This window comes from Echeneis naucrates, chromosome 6, assembly GCF_900963305.1.
Source record: "Echeneis naucrates chromosome 6, fEcheNa1.1, whole genome shotgun sequence".
Classification (NCBI taxonomy): Eukaryota; Metazoa; Chordata; class Actinopteri; order Carangiformes; family Echeneidae; genus Echeneis; species Echeneis naucrates.
In genome coordinates, this window is record NC_042516.1 from 13,918,115 (window position 1) to 13,939,928 (window position 21,814).

The 21,814-nt window shown below is 41.4% G+C and overlaps 2 protein-coding genes across 3 annotated transcripts; one reads left to right on the forward strand and one right to left on the reverse strand.

Annotated features, from left to right (window-relative positions):
• The first annotated feature begins 846 nt into the window (after positions 1–846).
• LOC115044722 (DENN domain-containing protein 3-like) lies at positions 847–14,103 on the forward strand. Of its 2 annotated transcripts, XM_029503899.1 has the most exons (29): positions 847–1,074; positions 2,775–2,805; positions 2,910–3,034; positions 3,471–3,660; positions 3,841–3,930; positions 4,109–4,248; positions 4,367–4,491; positions 4,678–4,789; positions 4,982–5,101; positions 5,207–5,305; positions 5,593–5,712; positions 5,794–5,909; positions 5,998–6,153; positions 6,289–6,385; positions 6,470–6,573; positions 6,823–7,010; positions 7,124–7,283; positions 7,439–7,634; positions 7,722–7,890; positions 8,931–9,190; positions 9,292–9,462; positions 9,684–9,813; positions 9,935–10,042; positions 10,461–10,600; positions 11,162–11,322; positions 11,448–11,584; positions 11,942–12,060; positions 12,573–12,710; positions 13,162–14,103. In XM_029503899.1, the coding sequence occupies exons 3-29, from the start codon at positions 2,951–2,953 to the stop codon at positions 13,378–13,380; spliced, it is 3,849 nt and encodes a 1,282-aa protein (XP_029359759.1). In that variant the 5' UTR covers positions 847–1,074; positions 2,775–2,805; positions 2,910–2,950; the 3' UTR covers positions 13,381–14,103. The 2 variants fall into 2 exon arrangements, with proteins under 2 accessions (XP_029359759.1, XP_029359761.1); XM_029503901.1 differs by lacking the exons at positions 847–1,074; positions 2,775–2,805; positions 2,910–3,034; ... (3 more) ...; positions 4,367–4,491; positions 4,678–4,789 and adding an exon at positions 4,850–4,868.
• A 152-nt stretch (positions 14,104–14,255) lies between these two features.
• Positions 14,256–20,944, reverse strand: LOC115045084 (potassium-transporting ATPase alpha chain 1). The gene is made up of 23 exons (XM_029504575.1): positions 20,909–20,944; positions 20,608–20,667; positions 20,281–20,484; positions 19,975–20,088; positions 19,651–19,785; positions 19,294–19,411; positions 18,859–19,172; positions 18,697–18,775; positions 18,458–18,577; positions 18,211–18,320; positions 17,859–17,993; positions 17,570–17,762; positions 17,186–17,361; positions 16,892–17,028; positions 16,638–16,788; positions 16,214–16,382; positions 15,945–16,099; positions 15,714–15,837; positions 15,334–15,479; positions 15,099–15,232; positions 14,855–14,956; positions 14,637–14,728; positions 14,256–14,527 (listed from the first exon to the last, which is right to left on the reverse strand). Exons 1-23 carry the CDS (start codon positions 20,927–20,929, stop codon positions 14,499–14,501), a joined length of 3,018 nt encoding a protein of 1,005 aa, XP_029360435.1. The 5' UTR covers positions 20,930–20,944; the 3' UTR covers positions 14,256–14,498.
• Between the last annotated feature and the right edge of the window lie 870 nt (positions 20,945–21,814).

Here is a 21,814-nt window from a genome sequence, read left to right on the forward strand (position 1 = left end):
CTAATCCTTCAAGTTTCTTCTTTTTTTTATTCTTCCTATTAAAGATATTTGAGAGGAATTTCATAAATGTTTCAAAAGAAAACATAAAGCAACAACCTACAAGAAATGAATTATTGATTTCGGTTAATTCTCTGCCTCTGACTGTCTTATCGAGATCCCCATCACTTATTAGTGATATGTCGTTCGTGAACGATTCGTTCATTTTGAACTAATCTTTTGTATGACTCGGGAGTAATAAGTCATCTCTCGTTCTTTTTCCCTGGTCATGCTCGCAGCAGGCTCAGATTCGCTCACAAACGGGTCTTTCTGCCACATATGCTCTGTATAGGAATGGCTGAGTCGTTCATGACTCAGAATTACGGGTCTTCGGATCCTGAGTCCGTCGTTCACTTGTGTCATGGCCGCTGTGCAGGCACAGTGCAGGAATGAGTGATTCGTTTCGATTAGTTTCTCATTGAACCTGACACTGAGTGGCTTATATAAAGAATAAATATACTTGTATCGCACCTTTTCTATTGGCGTTATGGTGTTTGCAGTTTGATGAGCTTCCTCGGCCACCATAGACAACAGATTAATGAAGTCATTTATTGTATAACGAATATATATATATATATATATCGAAATAAAAACAGTGTGAACATTTGAGGATAAAAAGTTATCACAAACACGTAAAAGGTCTCTCAGCACAGTGAAGTTAATGTTTTTCACAACCCACATATTGTGGAAAAATAGTGTAGGACTGGCTCTCTCTCCAGTGCAGCACTGCCACCTTCAGCTCAGGCTGAGAACGACAACAATGACACAAACACTGATGCAGGATTCAGTTCGAGTTTCCTCTGAAATCACTGACCACTGTAACAGGTCTGACAGGAAGTCCAGCAGAGTGAACTCACCGGTGTCTCTTTACGTGTTTGGATGCGTGAAGCCGGTCGTGTCCGTGTTACCGGACAGGACCTCGGTTTGTCTCCGCTCACAGGAACAGGAAGAGGACTGACTGTGAACGTGATCAGTTCGGTTTCATTCTGCAGTCTGCTGCGGATGTGAGTGTGTCGGATCACTGCCCTCTCTGAGCAGGTCAGTTATTTACCATCACTTTTTTTTTTCTTTTTTTTTTTTTTTTTTAGCGGCTTGTTGGAGTTTCAGCGCGAACTTTGACAATCTAAGAAGAAACTGGCAAGAAGCATCCTCTCACCTGACGCCGGATCACATGTCACATCAGCAATAAAACCGCTACAGCTCAACTCCAAACAGTCAATGAGTGACGCTCTGAAAGTTAAACTAAAGTTAACTAAACTTTTGAATTGAATATCCTTTGTGGGTTCCAGCATGTGCATGCAGTTTTACTTTGGATCTTAACAGTGTGCCTAACCTTCTATCCAAGCAATAGGTCACAAATTCAATGATTTTTGTTTTGCTTTTGTTTGTGTGACCATTTTCAGCTTCATTTCTATTTAATGCCTGGCATATCTGCCTTTCCTTCTTCTACAGGTGTATTATAAGCTCCAGAGAATGATTTAAATGAAAGACGAGTGACAGAAAGTTTGAGGACTAACTAACAAACTGCCCTGTTTGCATCTGGATCTGCATGAATGCGAATCAAAGGGGTGGACAAGTATCAGTTTGTTTGATCTTCAAGACTGTGATTAACCGATAGACCAGCTTTTATTTCTAGGTCGGTTGTGTTTCTATTTTGCATGTTCACTCGGCTTGTATTCCCATAAATGCTTCATTGTGGTGGTTTTTTCCACTCTGCAGTGCTCACCCTTTAAATGACTCTCCTTTATTACTCGTTCCCAGTCGAGCTTGCCTGAGCTCTGATCCTACTGACAGAATTGTGAAATTGTTGTGTGTTCTGTCACTTATGGTGCTGTGATATAAGCAGAAAGTGTAACACTAATCTAAAATGATTGTGTTGATGCATTTCCCCACTTTATTTCAGGTGGTCCATGCTTGTGCTATAGATTGTGATGATTTTGTCACACTAATACGTACTGATAAAAGTGTCCTCACACTAATAATGGAGGGCCAGGAGCTGTTCATGTGACACGATCTGTAATGGGAAATTAGTTTCGTTCTGAAAATTCTTCCTGCTGAGAATTAGTCATCATTTCATGTATGTTCCACAGGGAACCCTTTCTTTTAGTCTTTCATCTGCGTAGGCCATTCAGCGTGAGTTGGTTCCAAGGTCTGTTGGTCATTGTCTGTCTTAGCATTAGATTAGATTAGATCAGAGTGTGTGGTTTTCATAACTGTCAAGCAAAAGAGGGAGGCATGACCAATGATTGGAGGGTTTAGTGCTTAATGTCGCTTAACAGATTCAGTTGTTTTACGAACTTATATTCAACACCTATTTGCTGCGTCTGCTGCTACTTTTCAAAAATCACAAGCTGCTACTTTTGAAAAATCACAAGCTGATAATCTGCTGGCAATAACGTGTACTTCCACAGATGGATTCATGCGACGGTAATCAATAACACAGAGCATTAGTTCCGTAAATGTAGATCCGCTGCAGCACAGTGTGTCTGTTCTCTGTACTCATGTGTCAGTGAAGTGATGGCTTTATGCATGGACTGATGGAGAATTTTCCTCGACATGTTGAATTTACAGCTTTATTTGTTTACAGTGAGATGATAGCAAGGATACTATGTTTACACTTTGCAGCTTTCAGAGCTTAGGAGGGTGTTGATGATAAGAGCATAAAGGAAAATAACCCTAGCAACCACTCTGTCATATAATAAAGCTTTATATAACTTATCAGTGTTGTTCTCACGCAGGAACATGAAGATGAGAGAAACTGCCATCATGGTAAAAATAAAATAAAAAACACATAATTTTATTCCCTATCTCTTCATCTTTGTCACTCTGGTTCCTTTTTAAACCCATCTTTGTGTCTCCTCTGGTCCTCTCAGTGGTTGTGATCCAGCCACTCTAAGGCAGCCTGGTTTCAGTGATGTCGGACCATCAGCTTCCTGCTCTGCTGGAAGCCTGTGTGGTCGTAGGAGCATCTAGTGATAAACTTAGGGATGTCTACCAGGTATTTGCCTTCAAATGTGCCACAAATGCAGAGAATACCTGTAAACCTAACATTTTGTCACCTTAACCTTTCATTAACCTGGTTCATGGACATCTGGCCACAGCAGCAGCATCAGTAAAACCTTTAAACTGGTCAGCAGTGATAAAAACAAACCCAGTTTGATTGTGATCAGGTCAACTCTCTGTCAACTCTCTGCTCAACTTCCAGAGTCTAATAAAGACAAAATAAATCGAAACAAGCTAAATATTTGCAGATTAATAAGATGAACTATGACGAAAAATAATGTCCTGATGATAATGATGCTAAAAAGCCACGCTAACCGTGTTGATAACATCTAGATTTTAATAATCCAACTTGTTTTCTACTACATGACAATTGTCATATACATAAGAATGGAGCCCACCACCTTACCGTCCTCTACCTATCTCCCACTTAGGCTGTCAACAATAATGAAGGTCCAGAGAGTCTGCTGTTGGAGCCAGAGGTTCTGCACGTCCTGGCACCTCCCTTTGTTAGCAGACCACAAAATGATAGCGAAGTGCTGAGGCTACGCGGAAAGATGCAACGCTCCTTTCTCAGGAGGAAGAGGGAACAATCTCCCTCAGCTGCTGCAACCCAGAGCCAAGGTTTGGCACCTGCTTGTTTGGTGTGGTCCACCATTTGGTCAAATATCTATACCTACCTAACAGATGTTAGTTTTTGAAAATATTGTTCAAGGATTAAAAACATGTGGAGCCTTTTTGTTCCTTGGGCAAGTCGTTTTTAATATTGTCATCTGTGATTGTTTTATCTGTTTACGTTTCTAGCTGGAGCCGCAGAAGGAAGAAGAGGAAGTGAAGATGCTCGTGTTCCAAATGATATTGACCTGATGGCTTTACCTCAGCTTTGCTTCCCTGGTATTTGCTCTCCTGGTTTTAAGTTTGTGTTCTGATTGAAAGCGCTGACAGGAATTCCTTATCACTGTCTTCACTGAGGAACTTGCTGTTTAGCTGTAGAGCAGCATAAAAGTGACACCATACAGTTATGCCACATCAGTCAAAGGTGTTAATGAATGTTTATATTTCTTTTTACCAGATGGGCTCCAAGTAACTAATGAACAGAGAGATGAACGATTTCACTTTCTGGTATTCACTGATGTCTTTGGCAACAAGACCCATGGAGTAGTAATGCAATGGTACCGTCCGATACTGGTACACAGCACTCCACAGTACCTGGTAACTTACAACTGTGTTTTGTTGCAAGACAAACTGATTTGTAACATGCAGTTTGCTCCAAAATGTTTAAAGTGCATACGTTGATCACTTTGTGACAGTCTTTTGTTTGTTTTTACAGGACGGGACATCTTTCCTCCACAATGGAGCCGTGTCCTCAAAGTATTCAACACTTTTCTCTGTGTTCAGTGTTTGTGCCATATCCAAGTATCCGTACTTCACTGCGCTCAAAGACTGTCTGTCCTGGTGAGAGACCAAAAATAGAACATATAGAACAAAGAAATGTTTCTGAGGGGGTCAACAGGCCAACAGTGTATGAGTAATATATTTGACCTGTAACGTTAAGATAATCTTCTTAAGGCGTTATTCATTTGCAGCGTTCAGCGTTGTTGAGACAAAATTCATGTGTCTTTGTCTCTCTGTCTTTGTTAGCCTGTTAGTCCAGCTCAGAACTTGTCGTTTCTCAGACATGGAGGAGAGAGTGAAGGACTTTGCAGCCAAACTGACACTTGTGCCTGTCCCTCCTCCTGGACAGCTGCACATGGTGCGTGTCTGACTGTGTGTGGGTTTGTGCGGCAGTGATGTGAAAATCTGTTTACTCTGTATTCACTTGGCCTGAGTAGGTGAGCCTACTCTGACCTCTGCAGAGAGAATAAACGTGCACACGTACAGTTCATTCATTTAGTCTTTAATTGAGATTTAGCTGTGTTTGGTTTTTGTTTTTTTACCCCCCCAGATGTTTACTTTGCGTCCTCTGACCATTGTTTTACCGTCCAGTGAAGACAAAGACCAGCCAGCTATAGATTTAGACCTCCATCTACCTTTCCTCTGCTTCAGGCCACAGCAGCTACTTCAGGTGTTACACAACCCTGTTGCATTTGGTAGTGAAGCAGGAAGAAGCTCTTGTTAACCCTCACCCCTCTTTATCTGCCTGTCCATCTTTCCGTCGATGTGTCTGCAGGTGATATCTTGTCTCCTGCAGGAACAGCGAGTGGTTTTATTTTCTTCTGACTGGGCCAGGCTCACTCTGACAGCGGAGAGTTTGCTGCTCTTTCTGCAAGTAAGTTCAAATCTACTGTATATGTGAACATTTAAAAAAGGCAAAGCAGTGTTAGGAAGTGTTACTTAACTTGAAGGTTATGTAACAGTTTGATGTCTTGGAATTGAGACTTCCTGTTTTTTAGACTGCTGACAATGAAAACATCTTTGCAATGAAATTTAAAATCATAGTACCAAGATTTCATTGTGATAATTTATTTTGGGCATCAAAAAGACATAGTTTTATGCAGTTTACATTGCCATTCTTTTGTTTCTGGCCCGTCAGTTTGTTCATCCATTCCTTTATAGCCTTTATCATGGCAGCAGCCTTATGTTCCTATCCTGGCCAGAGGCATGCTGGACTTTCTCATGGCTCCGACTGCCTTTCTTATGGGCTGCCATCTCAGTCATTTTGAAGAGGTTGCTGCTGTAAGTACCTTGCTAACTGAAACTTACAAAGCAATACAGATAAAATGAGACATTAATTGTATTTGACGCTCATTTATCCAGGAAACAAATGATCTCATCTTAATCAACATTGACAATGGAAGTGTCTCCACTTCCTGCTCTGATACCATTGACCTTCCTCACGTTCCTCCAGCTGCTGCTGACTGCTTCACACAGAGGTACCTGAGGAGCTACCAACAGTAGTGAAATAAAGCATGTGTAGCAGCGTTACGGTCTGTTTTTTTTTTTTTCCTTTTCCTTTTTCAGGAGTCAGTCTCTGAAGATACACTTTGACTTGGCTCAGTGCCATCACATGAGCTGCACCAACATTAACGAACAGCGGGCACAAAGAAGAGCATGGCAGCAAAACCTCAACCATGACATCCAGCGGATCACACTGGAGCTGATTGTCAACATATTCAGGTTGACTGTGTGTGTGTGTGTGTGTGTGTGTGTGTGTGTGTGTGCGTGTGTATTCTTTGGACATATGCGTGGTTGGACGGTTATTTAAATGAATTCAACGCGTCTTGTTAATATATATGCATGTGCATTTTAAAGGGATGTAAGTAGTCATCTTAACTATGAACATCGAGTTTTTAACACTGAAGAATTCCTGAAGTCCAGAGAACCAGCTGAACAACTTTTTTACAAGAAGGTAAATACTTACTAGGTACAAAAGCAAGATATTTCTAAGAAACCTCACCTCTGAGCTGTAATGGGATGCTGTTGTACCTTGCAGGTGTTGGACACGTACATCTTCCATTCCTTCCTCAAGGATCGTCTCAACAGGAAAATAGACAACTATGCCCGCATGGAACATAGCACTCGCTCAGAGATGCAGAAGTGAGACATTACACCTACGTAATAATCTTTAAACTGACCGGTAACATTTGCGTGTGTCTACTGATTTAAATTGGATTGTATAATCCCAGAAACACACAGTGTGACACAGTACACAGGCACAATTTACTATTGTTTTATTAAACGTTTCCTTTTTTCCAAATTCTCCTTTTTTAAATTTAGTTCCTTTATCTCCTTTTTGCGCTGAAACAGTTTAAATGCAATGTGACTCGTTTATCATGTGTCCTCTAGGATGAAGGCAATGGTTGAAGTCACACGCAGACCCACCATGCAGGAGATCCAAGCCCGAAGAAAGAGCTCCATCACAGAGACTCAGCTGAATAAAAGACTGGGGATGAGCCTTCCTAACTTGGGAGATGCCCAAACTATCAACTTCCAAAGAAATGCATTAGTGCCTCGGCTCATCGTGTCTGACCCTGGTGATTACACCGTTATTGCTTTAGTTACATACAGAGGTACTGGCTGTCCTGATAGAGGCGTGGCAATAATGACTGAACATTTCCACATCTTCCACTCTGTCTTTGTCCCCTAGCTCTGAGAACACCTCCTAAGCCTGTAAAGGTTTTTAAACTCCCAGATTTCCCAGCATCTCTGTCCTTCCACTCTGTCCAAAGCTATTACAGCGAGCTCATCCAGCAGCTAAGCAAGGCCATCTTCTCCATCCAAAACGAGAACTCTGCTATGCTTGCCAGGTACTCCGTTACCATTTCCTATCCATACAGTCAGTCATGCGTGCATATTTTCTCTTCCTGTGGTGGTTTCAAGAACAACCATTTCTTTCCTGTGGTGTATATTGCACATTTTGTACATCTCTTGAATCTTGAATTAAAAAAATTTCCATCCTCAGATTCTACTACCTGCGTGGTTTCATCAACACGTTGTGTTCCCGGAGGCTGGAGGCTCTGAGTGATTTCCAGAACCTCTATAAGACGGACACCACCATCTTTCCCACACATTTGGCCACATGGCTGGTGGATTCACTGCACCAAGATGAGAGACAGCAAGCTGACAAACGACCTGAGCTCAAGAGACTCATCACCAAGGTCAGTTTGACATCTTCATTTTCACCATTATGTTTGCCGGGTCCATCTTTCTCTATGCTGAAACTTTTTTCTCTTCTTACCGGTTAGGTTAAAACAGAGAATGAGAAGCCATATGTGCAGCCGGACAACCATGTTAAGAAGTTTAAACTTCCTCGAAAGCATCTGCATCAGGATGAGTTTGTGCAGTGTGTCCAGGAATGTGGGATTGTTAAGGACATAGCAACTATACACCGTTTATTTGATGCACTCACTGATGGTAAGTGTTGAGGAGGGGGGCTGATGTGTATAGTTTACACAAAACTTTTGCTGTTTGTCACAAATGTGCAGTGAGTGCCACAAATGCTTTGGACTAACATGATGGACGCAGAAGAGGCCAGACATTATATTATTTACCAGCATTACAAAGAATCATTTCGAATCAGTGACACCAAATGCTGCCGACATGGTGGAATCAAGCAGCCATCAAATGATCTATTATGCTCCTTTAATGCTCTGTGAGTGTGAAGTACAGCTTGTGTAACATGTCCTGTTTTGCATCGACATGCAGACACGCACACATACACTTGCTTAGTTGCTAAAATTAACCATTTTAAGAGCGGCTGCAAAACAAGTCCAACTGAGAAGAAGTACAGACACTGTCCCTTCAGAGAAGTCTCACGATTGGTTTTTAGATTTATTTATTTTGCATTTTTTCGGGTTGAGTTTGTCTGAGGTAGGACTTCTTCAGTGTGAATCTTTTAGTGTTTAAAAAAGTCACACAAGATGGCCCAATTTTCATTTTCTTTACTCTACCCTTATCAAAATTTAATGAGTACATTTATGCACCATCTAACAGGCAAGCTGGTATGGTGGAACAGTTTAAAAAAATATACCTAGCATGTCTCTACCCCAGTACATTGTTATCAGCCGCCACACGTCTAATCACAATCAACACTTCAGAATGAGCAGTTGATCACATATATATATGTGATCAACTGCTATAATACGAGAGCAGCAACAGACAGTCAGAGGAAGGAAGAGAAGTCATCATCAGTGTTGAATTTGAAGTCATTTCAGCACAAAGGACGTATCGTGTAGCAAAAGTCATGAAATGAATCTAGACTTAGAATTAGAAGCACCTGATTTACTCCACTGACTGCTGACCCATAACACCCAAAGTCTTGGAGGTCGCTTCAGCATAATGTTTTTTGGTCCTCCAACATCACTTTATGTGCATACATTGCTCATGTCTTTCCATATTTATCTCACTATATTTGTCCGTTTACTGGCACTGATGAAACTCTACATGTGCCCTAGGCAAGTCAAACCAGGTGGATCCGGGCCTCTTTAGAGACTTTTACACTTTCTGGAAGGAGTCCGAGGATGAGGCACAACATGTTAATTTGCCCACTGAGGTCATTGACCACCTTAACAATAGCGAGTGTGTCTACAAGTTATCATCCTGTGTCAAAACCTCGCACGGAGTTGGCAAGATCGCCATGACTCAGAAACGTCTGTTCTTGCTTACCGAAGGACAACCAGGCTACTTGGAAATCACAAAGTTTAGAGATATACAGGTTAAGTGTCTTTAATCCCTTTTCTCTGAATCCTATTTTCACTGGGATCTAACATAATCCCCTCTCTTATATTTATCAGTGATTTCTCCATCTCCCTGTAGGATGTGAAGATTGCCTCAGCTCCCTTCCTTCTTGTTCGTATTCCTTCTCTGCGTATCCAGACCTCTGGCAGGACTGAGGTTTTTGAGGCCAACCTGAAGACAGAGACTGAACTCTGGAACCTCATAGTCAAAGAAATGTGGACGGGACGCAAGATGGCTGATCAACATAAGGTAACACCTGGCCAAACAGAAAAACGCAGCGGTAGTGACCTGTGCCTAGGACCAATAAACTCAGTTGTGGATATTTCAGACTTGAGTTGGTTGCAAATGCTTATATGACCACATTTTTAGACTTTTTAATTTAACTTTAATTTAACTTTAATTTTACCGTCATTGTGATTGCCCACACTGCACGCTGATTTCTGTTTAGTGAACTCATTTTCTGTCTCTAGGACCCTCAGTACATGACTCAGGCTCTGACCAATGTGCTGTTAATGGATGCCGTCATGGGCTGTCTGCAGACCCAGAGGTCGATCATCGCTGCCTCAAAACTGGCTTACTTTGATAAGATTAAACATGAAGGTCTGGGCTCTGTTTCTATGCACTTTCTGCCTTGTCTTTTTTTCATTCCACACAAATTTGTAAAATGGGTTTTTGTTTGCTGTCCCTCTGATGTCTATTCATCATGTTTATGATCACGCAGTGCCCATGATGGTACCGAAAACTACCTCCGAGTTTCTAAAACACAAGATCAACCCTTCACTGGACCTGGCTGAACCTCAGACTGTACATGTGCTGCTGTACACACCAGGTGCTGTTTGACAAGGAATTATTTGAACTTGTATGTCACGAATCTTGGAGTGAGTGTCTGCACATGTGTGTGCATATGGTCATTTTAAATGGTTTTACGGCAATATGATTAACATAATATGATTAACAACCCTTGCTGTGTTGTTTATTCACAGACAGGACAATTTTGGTGTTGTTAGTATCTCGCCTGTTTACACTGTGACAGTGAACAAACGCATCAGCCATGCCAGATATGTCAACCAGAGCCAATGTCAGCTATTTAGCCTTTGAGTGCACATTTTAAAATAGAAATAAAATAGAACAAATAGAGAAGAGAGAGCGAAGAGTCCCATTTTCACCCTGCTCAGCAACGTGCTTTTTTTTACTGCAAAGAGCTTTCACAATTTACTCTGACCCTCCGTCTCCTTCTCCCTCTCCAGGTCAGTTAACATGCAATGGCTCAGAGGATGAGATGAACCCAAAGCTGTGGGTGGCTCTCACTGGGGGCAAAGTGGTTGTATTTGATGCAGCTAGCTGGTCCATTCTGCAGGACTCCATCCAGGTCGGAGAGGCACAGCTGGTGAGAGCAGACTTGTTACTCATTTGCTTGTAGTGATGTCTATTTAACTGAGAATTTCACCGGGTTTACACATCGGAGTCTGTTTACACACAAATGACTCCTCCATCTCTAGTAGAGCTTTTAGCGGTCACAGGGATTGTGGGCATATAGGCAGCTTTAAAAATGCTGAGCAATGCACAGAATAAAAGAAATGATGTATATGTATAAATATCATTTATTTTCTCAATGGATCTTGATTGGAAATCAAAGAAAATGCCTTTATGAAGTTCAATTTTAGATTCATTTGAAGTGCATTGAGCCTGAGGGAGCACAATGTCTACTTCAGAAAAAGTTAAATTAACGATTCCACTTAAATGGTTTCCAAAAGCATAAGTTTTTTTTTGTAGAAGAATGAAAAATGTCTTTGGTTCCGATCGACCACGCTGTCTTGATTAAAACGTTCAACCACATTTCTACACTTTAATCCTCTTTAATATACTGCACATCTATAGGAATAGGATAGGAAACAAATTATACTATTAATTATTGGAACGGATATTACGTATCACATCTTCTGTACAGAACTGCATGCTGGGATTGGTCCAGGAGCAGGTGTGGATTGGCTCCCAGGACTCTGTAATCTACATCATTGATAATCACAGCATGTGCTGCAACAAACAGCTGACGGAGCACAGACATGAAGTGACCAGCCTCACAGTGGACACTAGGGATCAACACAACAGGTAGAGCCTAACTGTACTCTGGCCATCACATTCGATATTAGTCCAAATTTGTTAGTAAACTGTAGATGTGTTTTTGAAACACAACATAGAGAACCATCAGTTGTTTCTTTTTGTCTGTCTCAAAGTCAGCACGTGTACTCGTGCAGCAGCGATGGGACAATCCTGCAGTGGGACTCGGCCAGTCTGAAAGTGAAGCGGCACCTCCACCTGAGCTGTGACCATCTCTCCTCCATACAGATCCATGATGGCACCTTGTGGTGCTGTGAGTACAGACTTACTTCCAGACTACTGTCAAACTTTTTATTCATGTTTCATTTTTATCTGCATAATTACTTCTGCCTCCATTCACTTGAACTTATCCATGAAAATCCTTCTCATAAAAACACTGTTCTCCACCAACCGTCCACCGTTAAATTCACCCACCTTTAACTGAAATTCCATTAATGTGGTTTTTATATTCCTGCTACAATGGCATTACTAATCATGGAGTTGTATACGTGCCAAGTGGTAGACCTGTGTGACAAGGTCTTTACTGAACACACAGCTTCGGATTGCACTGCACTTCTGCAAAAGGACCCTGATCACAGTTTGTTGAACAAATGTGTTTGTGTATGTGCAGGCTGTGGCAATGGCATTGTGGAAATGAAGAAGAACGGGATACCACAACGTCGGATGCCGCTTCCTGATGACCTAGAGGGCATGCCCAGTAGCTTCAGCAGCTTCATTGTAATGCCAGAGGTGATTTGCTCATCAGCCATCCAGCCAACTGTTCAACTGCATGTCAAGCCTTCAACTGTAAAACTGTAATTGTGCAACAATATCATTCTCAAAGCCCTGTAGCTGAAGTCTTTTTTTTTTTATTTCTTTGGATTTATTATACCTTTTTTACATTTGATTTTCTACTATTCTTTATATTTTCGCTTGTCTGTATGTCTTTTTCTTTTTTCTTGCCTTACTGAGAGCTTGTGTCCACACTGTGTGCAGCTGTACAAATGGCAAATAACCCTCCAGTAACCCCTCACACTTCTTCTTTTTATAATTTACAAGTGAAGCAGTTTTACAATAAATCACCATATGACTGATTAGTTTGGTAGCTAGCTAGCTTTATCATAATTGGAAGCAGTAGTCATTTCAACTGAGCGTGAAACTGAAAGTGTGACTTGAATTTCCCAATATAGGGATATGCAGATAAAGACATTGTATAACTATTGTGTTCCTGTTAGAGATGTAACTGTGTGTTTGTGTTTCAGCGAGGTCAGTTGTGGGCAGGCTCTGCAGACTCAGGGGAGCTGTGTCTGTGGCACATTAACAACCACAGGCATCCATTCAAAAAGATCTCCCTGCCAGGCAGTTCAGGAGTCACCTGTATGATTTGTGTCAAGGACCAGGTGAGCTACACATCAGACATGATAGTACAACAGGTCTGATCACAAAGTTATCCTGTAACTACTGTAGCTTCTGTTTTTTGTGTTTCACTGTTGCACGTACAAATAAAGTTGATAGTATTTTAAGATGTGCCAGCTGGGCAATGATTAAGCAATATATCGAAAAAAGTAATTTGCTCATATTTTGAAAATCAAATCACAACACAAATCATTATCATTGGCAATTGGAAATTTTATAACAATAAACAGTTTTATAACTACAGCAGTTTGAAAATATGGTGCAGATGCTGTAAATTATGCAGCATAAATAAGGCCAATGACAACGCCGTGTCTTTCTCAGAAAGTGTGATTGTTTGCTGACTCTTATCTCATCGCCCTCATCATTTATTTTCCTTTCTTCATCTGTCAGTCGTCACTTACTAACTGCTCCTTTGCCTCGATGTCCTCTCCTCAGATCTGGGTGGGCTGTCGTGGATGGAGTGGTGTCGGAGGTCATTCCGATGGCCAGCGGAGGAGTCAGGTGTTGGTTGTGGACCCAGAGAGTCACACTGTGTCAAAGGAATTGCAAGCTCATTCAGACAGCATCCAGACACTCTGCTCAGCTGAGGATCGCTATGTCCTGAGTGGCTCTGCACGCCTTGATGGCAAAATCGCCATCTGGAAAGTGGAGTAGATGAGAAACAGAAAGCAACTGAACAGAATGAGGTGGGTACAAGTGAGGAGACGACAAAGCATAAGCAAAGAAAAGAGGAAACGCAGAACGCACTTGAAGGGAGGTAAAAGAAAAACATGGCATAAATGAATGTGGAGATAAAGATACTATTAAACAAAACGGAGACCTCTTCGCTCACTTTTTAAACAGTTTTTAAAAGTTTTCAGCTGGGAGTTATAAAGAGACACAAAATGAAAGCAGCACTTAAAATGACATTTGTGGACTTCTAAGAAAGAAATGAGCTGTGGAACAAGGTGCAGTTCACTGAAGGTAATGACGATGTGGTTGATGACTGCTTGGAAACAAACCTTCCCACATTCTGTTTGTTGTGTCTTAAAAATTTGAGTAAGTCAGATATTTAAATGTCACAATGAAATTGTCATTCACATTTTATTGCTAAACATTGATAATAAATTACATTTTCAGGTATTATCATTACAGGTTGCTTACTTTTTGGCTGTTCTTGCCTTGCATATTGTCTGGATACTTATTCAGTCACCATTTTAATGTTTAATTATTATTGACTGTGTGAGTACATTGAGTTGTTATAAACATGTCAATGATGTATTGATTTCTATGAAAACAATCAAAATCAAATTCCACTTTGAAACATTGTTGTGCACATTGTATATTCTTAAACATGAGGCTCAATCTGGCACATTGAGCCTTTAGCATTAAAACAGATCATAAGTGAAATTTTGAGTGGGTGTGCATTTGTGAATCCTGTACCATTCAAATGCAAACGAAAAGTTGAGCAAAGGTACCAAATTCGATAACATCAACTACAAGAAGAAGAAGAAAAAAAAAACAAAAAAAAAAAAACACACACATGAGGGAGTATATGGAGTCCAACCACGTTGCTGCTTTTGCATTTGATTTCAGGTCAGCCACAGAGATGGAATGCAACTAATCTGTGTGAATTATTCACTGCTGACTTTCAGCTATGATTCAGATTATATTTAAAGGGATTCAGGCACACTTGAATATTCATAAAGGAAGGACTGGTTATAAACACACAGATTACAGAGTAAGCTTTCATCCATATGGATATTTGGGTGATTGAAAGAGCCTCTCTGGTCTCAGTAGTATAACTCTTGATCCCACCAACCTGTGAGAGGACAAGAAACAGATATGAAGAATGTTTTTAAAGTGATGACAGATGAATGGATAGTTAGGGGTGTCTTAATGTTTGTGGAGTTTGACTAATATTGGCTTACTTCCTGGATATCTTCTGACTCCTAACTTTCTGATCTCGTCGTAGACAAAGATTAAAATACCATATGGAAGAGGAACAAACCACCACTGTACCCTAAAGCAAAAACACAGAATGTAAAATTTAACAATCTTTTTTTATATCCAATTTGGGCAAAAGGCAATGAGTACAGAAAGAAATGATATAGTAGATGTCGTAATCCAATCTGAGCCTTGCTTTTACCTGATAGGCATGAAATTGAAGATATTGGGCATCCCAGGGCAGTAACAAAGTAAATTACCAAGGCAGAGCTGGAAGACTATGGCAGTAACCAGAACCCGGTTCCTGGACATAAATGACCAACCAGCCAGTTAGTAGAGGTGCAAATAAAATGAACTGTATACGTTGTCGTATATGTATTAGTCTCGTATACAATAAAGAGTATCGTATTGGGGGGAAACCATGTGAGGGCTGGGCCTACACTGACCTGAAGAAGCCTTGCTGGAACACAGACAGACGTCGAGTTTTTCTGATGAGCACATCAGAGATCTGACAGATCTCTATACTGACAAAAAACACAGTGTAGCACGTATACTCCTGGTACAACCTCTGGCTGAATGTCTATGAGCAGGCAAGGAAGGAGTTCTTTGGTTTCTACTCTGCTGAAAATACATCAACATAGAAAAAAGAAAATGCACGCATATATATCAGTCAGAACTAACCCATTCCTGTCCATAGCTGTCCTGTAAGTCTTGAAGGTGAACATCCTCCCACTGAGAACGCAGACCGACGCACAAGAGAGGAAACCATCCTTCCTGGGCCATGGCTGTGAAATAATCTGTAAAACCGGCGAAGGACTGGATGGCCCCTAAAGCAGAAGGAGAGGGGAGCCAATGCTATTGTAAGGATGTATGAATCGAGCTCAGGCTGTGGTAGGTCTGCTTTACTCCACTTTGAAAATCGGTGACTGTCGAAGTCTGTTGGCATGAATGCAGATGCGTTCAGGTGACTGTCATGTCAGTCTGTTTCACGTCCATGTTAACTGCACAATTAGTTCGAAAGAGTCTGTTGACCAGTACAGACACAGCCACACCAGTCTCACCTATCTGGAAGTACGAGTACACAGCCAGCGCTTCGTTCACCAGGCGATCACGCCGAGGGTTCCTCGGTTTCAGGTGCATGATGTCACTCTCTGCTTTCTCATAAGCCAGAGAGACAGATGGGAACTACAGGAGACAGGCATAAACAAAACAGGATCACTATACAGCGGAGGGGGGAGTGAGAAACATTATGGCTTCTGTCTGAACTAGTACAGAGAGCAGGACTAACTCACAATGTCGGTGGCCAGTTCGATGAAGAGGATGGTGATGCAGCCCAGAGGGAGAGGCACGCTGACGGTGATGTAGATCAAATATGGAGTCAGCTCAGGGATATTTTTGGTTAGTGTGTAGGCGATAGACTTCTTCAGGTTGTCAAAGATAAGACGGCCTGAAGACACACACAGACAATTCATACATGGGCCAGTGGACAGTTTGTCTAATTCCCTCTAATGCAGCTGCATTTTAGACTCTAGGATTCATTTTTTGTCCCACTAAGCCTCACCTTGCTCCACTCCAGTGACAATGGAAGCAAAGTTATCGTCCAACAGGATCATGTCTGCTGCATTCTTGGCAGCATCAGACCCAGCAATCCCCATGGCAACACCAATATCAGCCTTCTTAAGAGCTGGCGAGTCGTTCACACCATCACCTGTTACAGCAACAATAGAGCCCTGGGGAAAGAAGGATAAAACAAACAAACAAACCATGTCTGCCTGAAAATGCACGGGATACGTGATGGCAGTCAAACAAATCTCTTCCTCTGCTACTTATTTGTTCACAATCCTCCCAGGAGATCTCACTAAAGTAAGATATTTGCTTTACAGTGTCTATCTTTTCTTTTTTTTTGTTACATTATGTCTACAGGAAGCTTGTTGTGTCCTATCAAATGCATTGGTGTGTGTATTGGTGTTCCTGCTTGTACTTACCAGACGTTGACAACTCTCCACAATAATCAGTTTCTGCTGGGGGGATGTTCTTGCAAACACCATCTCAGGATGGTTACGCAGTGCATCATCTAACTCTTCAGTAGTCATGTCTTTGAGTTGACCACCGCTGATCACACAAGCACGTGCGTCCCTGCACATGGATGACAGAGTTACACACTGTATGTGGAGCAGGCAGACAGACAGTCAGGTTCCTGAATCGTCCCGAAAATGAACTGTTGGAAATGCTCCAATACCTCTTGTTGACCTGCTCGACAGGAATACGCTTCCTCTGGGCGATATCTTCCACCGTTTCACTGCCTTCTGAGATGATGCCAACATTAGCTGCTATTGCCCTTGCTGTAATTGGATGGTCTCCAGTCACCATGACAACCTAAGGATTCAACATATTTAACTATTATGAGACGGGTAAATAAACATACACCAACTACAGAAGTGAAAACAGCATCTCAGCACTGCCAAGGCGATGAGATTTTTTTGGGATTCCAAACCTGCATTAACAAGCTACTTTTAATGCACCATGAACAAACCCTGATCCCAGCAGTCCGACATTTCATCACTGCGTCTGGAACAGTGGCTCTCGGGGGGTCGATCATAGAGATAAGACCAGCAAAGCACAGTCCTGATGTGGTGAAATTCATCTCGTCAGGGTCAAATCGATAGCCACGAGGAAATTCTTTCTCATTAAGATAGATGTGGCAGAAACCTGAGTGGGTGAAAGAAAAAAAAAACTACTAATAATTCTTCATTGTACATCATACTCAATTTCACTACATAGCTCTCAGTTTCTTTTTAGCTGCAAAGCTGAACGGCAGCATTTGTGAGATTTTGTCAATAGTGTCACTTCCCTTAGTATTCAGTGTATGGGGAAATAACAGCAAGCCACAGGATTGAGCCAAAGCAGTGTTACCAACCCAGAACTCTCTCTCCCAGCCCTCCCAGGTCCATGTAAGCTGTCTGAAAAGCTTCTTGCCACTGCTCATCCAGAGGCAGCTCCTGGCCTTTTATCAAAATGGTTGAACAGCGCTCTAAGATTCGCTCCGGCGCCCCCTTCATGACCAACAGGTAACGCAGGTCCAGTGGATCCTCCAGTTCATGGATAGACAGCTGGAGAGGGGTGAGTAAAACAGGAAATTGACCTGTGCTCTTTGATTCACCACCAGTCAGGGAATTACAGTAGAATCACAGTATGAGCATCATCACCTGGAACTTATTGGTGGAGTTAAAGGGAACTTCCACCACCTTCTTGAAGCGATTACGGTAGTCCATGATGTTTCCTACAGTTAGCTCAGTGAACTTCAGCAGAGCTGTTTCTGACGCATCTCCCACCACAAGCCTCTGTGTGAGATAGAAAAAGGAAAATTCAAAGAGACAATGATAACAAATATGTTCTTAAAAAAGACAAGGAGGAACTATTATTTTCTAGTCAAACAAACAAACAAAATGGTGAAGATACAAAACTACAAAAATGTAACCTGATTCAGGCCAGAGCAAAATGTAACTTTCTGTCTGTTCAGAATAGACCACATGGATGTCTTGAATGTTTCATTTGTACCTTAGGAATAGGGATTCCTTCTTGATCAGGTTTGAATGTAGCTCTGTTACACAAGGAGGCCACCCTTGCCAGTAAACGCCACGTCTCTGATGACTGGTCAAAACTCTGGCCTGAAAACCGCACAATCACCTGGTTACTAATAAATACAACCACAATAGATCATTATAGCTTCTATATGACACTGCTACCAATGATCGATTTTGAAAAGTGCTTTGGACAAGAATAGACTTTTATCCCTTTTGTTTACCTGACTGATCTTCAGTGGTATCAGCAGCGTGGATCTGGTTGTCAAACCAAAGATGAGCTACAGTCATTCTGTTCTGAGTCAGAGTACCCGTCTTATCAGAGCAGATCACTGAAGTGGACCCTAAACATACACAGGTTAAAGGTTACACTCGTCTACATGCATGTACACTGACCTTGTTCATTATACGCCAAAACTGATTCATTGTGTTATCACAGACAGGAAGAGGGCATGTCCTGTACCTAATGTCTCCACAGCCTCCAGGTTCTTCACAACACAGTTCTTCCTTGCAAGTCGTTTAGCAGTCAGAGAGAGGCATACCTGTTCACAAAGACACCGGCCAGTTACAGACCACCAGCTTTAAACTGGATCAGTGTTTCAAAGACAGAAATCCACCATCTTACAGTCACTGTAGCAAGTAGCCCCTCGGGCACGTAGGCCACCACGATAGCCATGAAGAAGATCATGGCTTCCAAGAAGGCGTATCCAATGAACATGGCAACTACAAAGAAGGTGAACCCAAAAAAGATGGCAAGACCAGCAATGATGTCCACAAAATGCTCGATTTCAATGGCAATGGGCGTCTTCTCATTGCCCACACCACTTGCCAAACTGGCAATCCGGCCTATGATGGTACGATCGCCTGTGTTTATGATCACACCAGTGGCTACACCTGGAGGGGAGATGAGAGGAGAGGTGAGATTCATGCTTGTGTTCCCTCATCCCGCACTGTTTACTGCCATGGTGCCCCTGAGCAAGGTAGTAGAAGGATTTATACAAAACCAATAACCAATAATACTTATATAAATGACAAAATAGCTTCTGTGCATGCGCTGTACCTTCCAGACAGGTGGTGGAGAAGAAAGCTATGTTTCTGGTCTCCAGTGGATTTTCATGAGTACATTCTGGACTCCTGGTTTGAGGTTCGGACTCGCCTGTCAAAGATGAGTTGTCAACCTGTCACACACCACACAATGTTAATATAAATAATGATGTTGCAGTAACGATGGGCTGGAAAATTCCTCTACCATCTCTTACTGGGATTGGATGAAAACGTTTTATCATTGCTTTTATTAAAATCAATGACATTAAAATAATGTAACATAAATATTAGGAGGTTATTGGAGGAAACTGCTGTTAACAAACAGCATATTTTTCCCATGTCTTCGTGCATATGTAGGAAGTGTGTGTTTTACCTTGCAACCATGTCCTGTGATGACACGAATGTCAGCAGGGACTCTGTCTCCTCCTTTGATTTCCACCAAATCTCCCACCACCAACTGGTTGGCATTGATCTGGTTTTTCTTGCCATCGCGGATCACAATGGCTTGCTGTTTTAGGAGATTGAGGATAGGATTAGCAAAGATGAAAGAAGAAAGGAGGAGACGACACAGAGGGGCAGACGAAAACATGAATGTGTCGGAGGAAAAAAGGTCAAAAGTGATGTAATCATAGATAAGCCTTATATTAATATTGATATTAATATTAATACTAATATTTAGGACCAACAATGCACTTACCTGTGGCACCAGGTTCTTGAAGCTGGCGATGATGTTGGTACTTTTGAATTCTTGGTAGTAACCAAAGCACCCAGTCACCACAACAACAGAAATCAGGGTGATGGCCAGATAAAGCTGATTTTGGAAGGAAGACGTAACCATGAAAACAGACAGCTAGAGGTTCATATTGTGTTCTTCTTTGTGTTTCTTTTTCGCTGCCTGTGAGCTGTCCTTCTCAAAGCAATTCACACAATCTATTGATACATTCCATCAGTTATTTTGTAGGTGCATTAAAGGGGAAACAGTCTAAATGGTAATATAGCTCACATTGTCAAAGCTGGTGAGGTTCCCTCTCCCAAGTTCAATTCCAAAGGCGATGAAGCAGATGACAGCTGCGACCCACATCAGACACTGCAGCCCTCCAGCCAGCTGCCTGGCAAACTTTACATACTCCGGAGTTCCTTTGGGAGGCTTCAGTTCATTTGGACCATCCCTCTCCAATATTTGCTGGGCAAAGGTGGAGGTCAGCCCCTGTGGATGGAGGACAGAAAAACTAATTTACTCAGTGAGTAGTTTTAAAGATAATTAGCTCTAAAACTTAGTTGCCAGAATGTCATGATTTCCTTCTCTTCTTCCTCTTCTTTTTTTTTATACCTTGGTTACACTCGTGTTATATCTCATTTCCAGTTCCTCAATTGTAATCTCATGATCATCCTGAAGGGGGAGACAGAGAACGACAATGAGTCAGAAAACTTCTGAAGGTTATTCATACTGAGCTGGTTGGTTTTACTTTTTTAGAACTTTAGAGTGGGCTCAGTTACTTTTTATCCCATGCTGAGATTAAACTTCTCACAGCTGTGCAAACTAACACTTCTTCAGTATTGCCTACAAATCGCAAACAGCGTCATCTATAATCATCATTACATATTACTGCCAGACGACTTTCAATACTTACTATATCCATTTCTTTTTTCATGCCTTCCAGTTTATCCTTTTTCTTCATCTTTTTCTTCTTCTTATCCATCTCTCCATCCATCTCAAACATATTGTATGCATCCTAAACACAAGCGAATTAGGAAAATATTAAGCATATATTTTTATACAAGATCTTCCCAACTGCCCAAATTTCTTGACATCTTTAATGAAGTGATTATTTATGAACATTTTTCTCTCTATATAAATCACGTCGTTCAAATTAACCTCTTATTTACTGCCCAATATGTCAGTGTGGAGCACCTTAGACTTCCAAATCCTTTGGTTTTCAGTAATGAAACAAATGCTGACTCTTCATATACTGAAGCATATTGCGTTGATTCAAATCAGAGAAAACAAACATTGTGAGAAAAACACTATCACTGTTTAACACTGACATTAATTGAATAACTCCATTCCAGTATCACAGTTGATATCAAAGTCAAAAAAAAGAAGAAGAAATGTGTAACAGGTGAATGTAGATTATTTCTAATACACTCTGTATGCAGTACACATTAAAATTCTGATATCTGATAGTGGCTTTATTTTTATATAATAATAATAATAAATAATAATAAATATATAATATAATAAATGACATAATTAAACCACTTTTCTTTTCTTTTTTTTACACAAACATCACAAGTCTCTCCTAATCTGCTTGTCTCCTACCGTTTTACTCATGGTTGCTGATGTGATAGGGGACTGCTCTCCCAAATCAATGGAGGTCCAGACCACTCGATCTTTTTTTGTCCCCGAAATTTTGGCAGTCGGCTACAGTCCAGTCCAGTCCCAGTCATACACCCTGTTTCCCCCACTCTCACTCTAGTTCACACAAACACAAACACAAGCATGTGCAATGCTAAGCAACTAGGCAAATTTCCCTGGA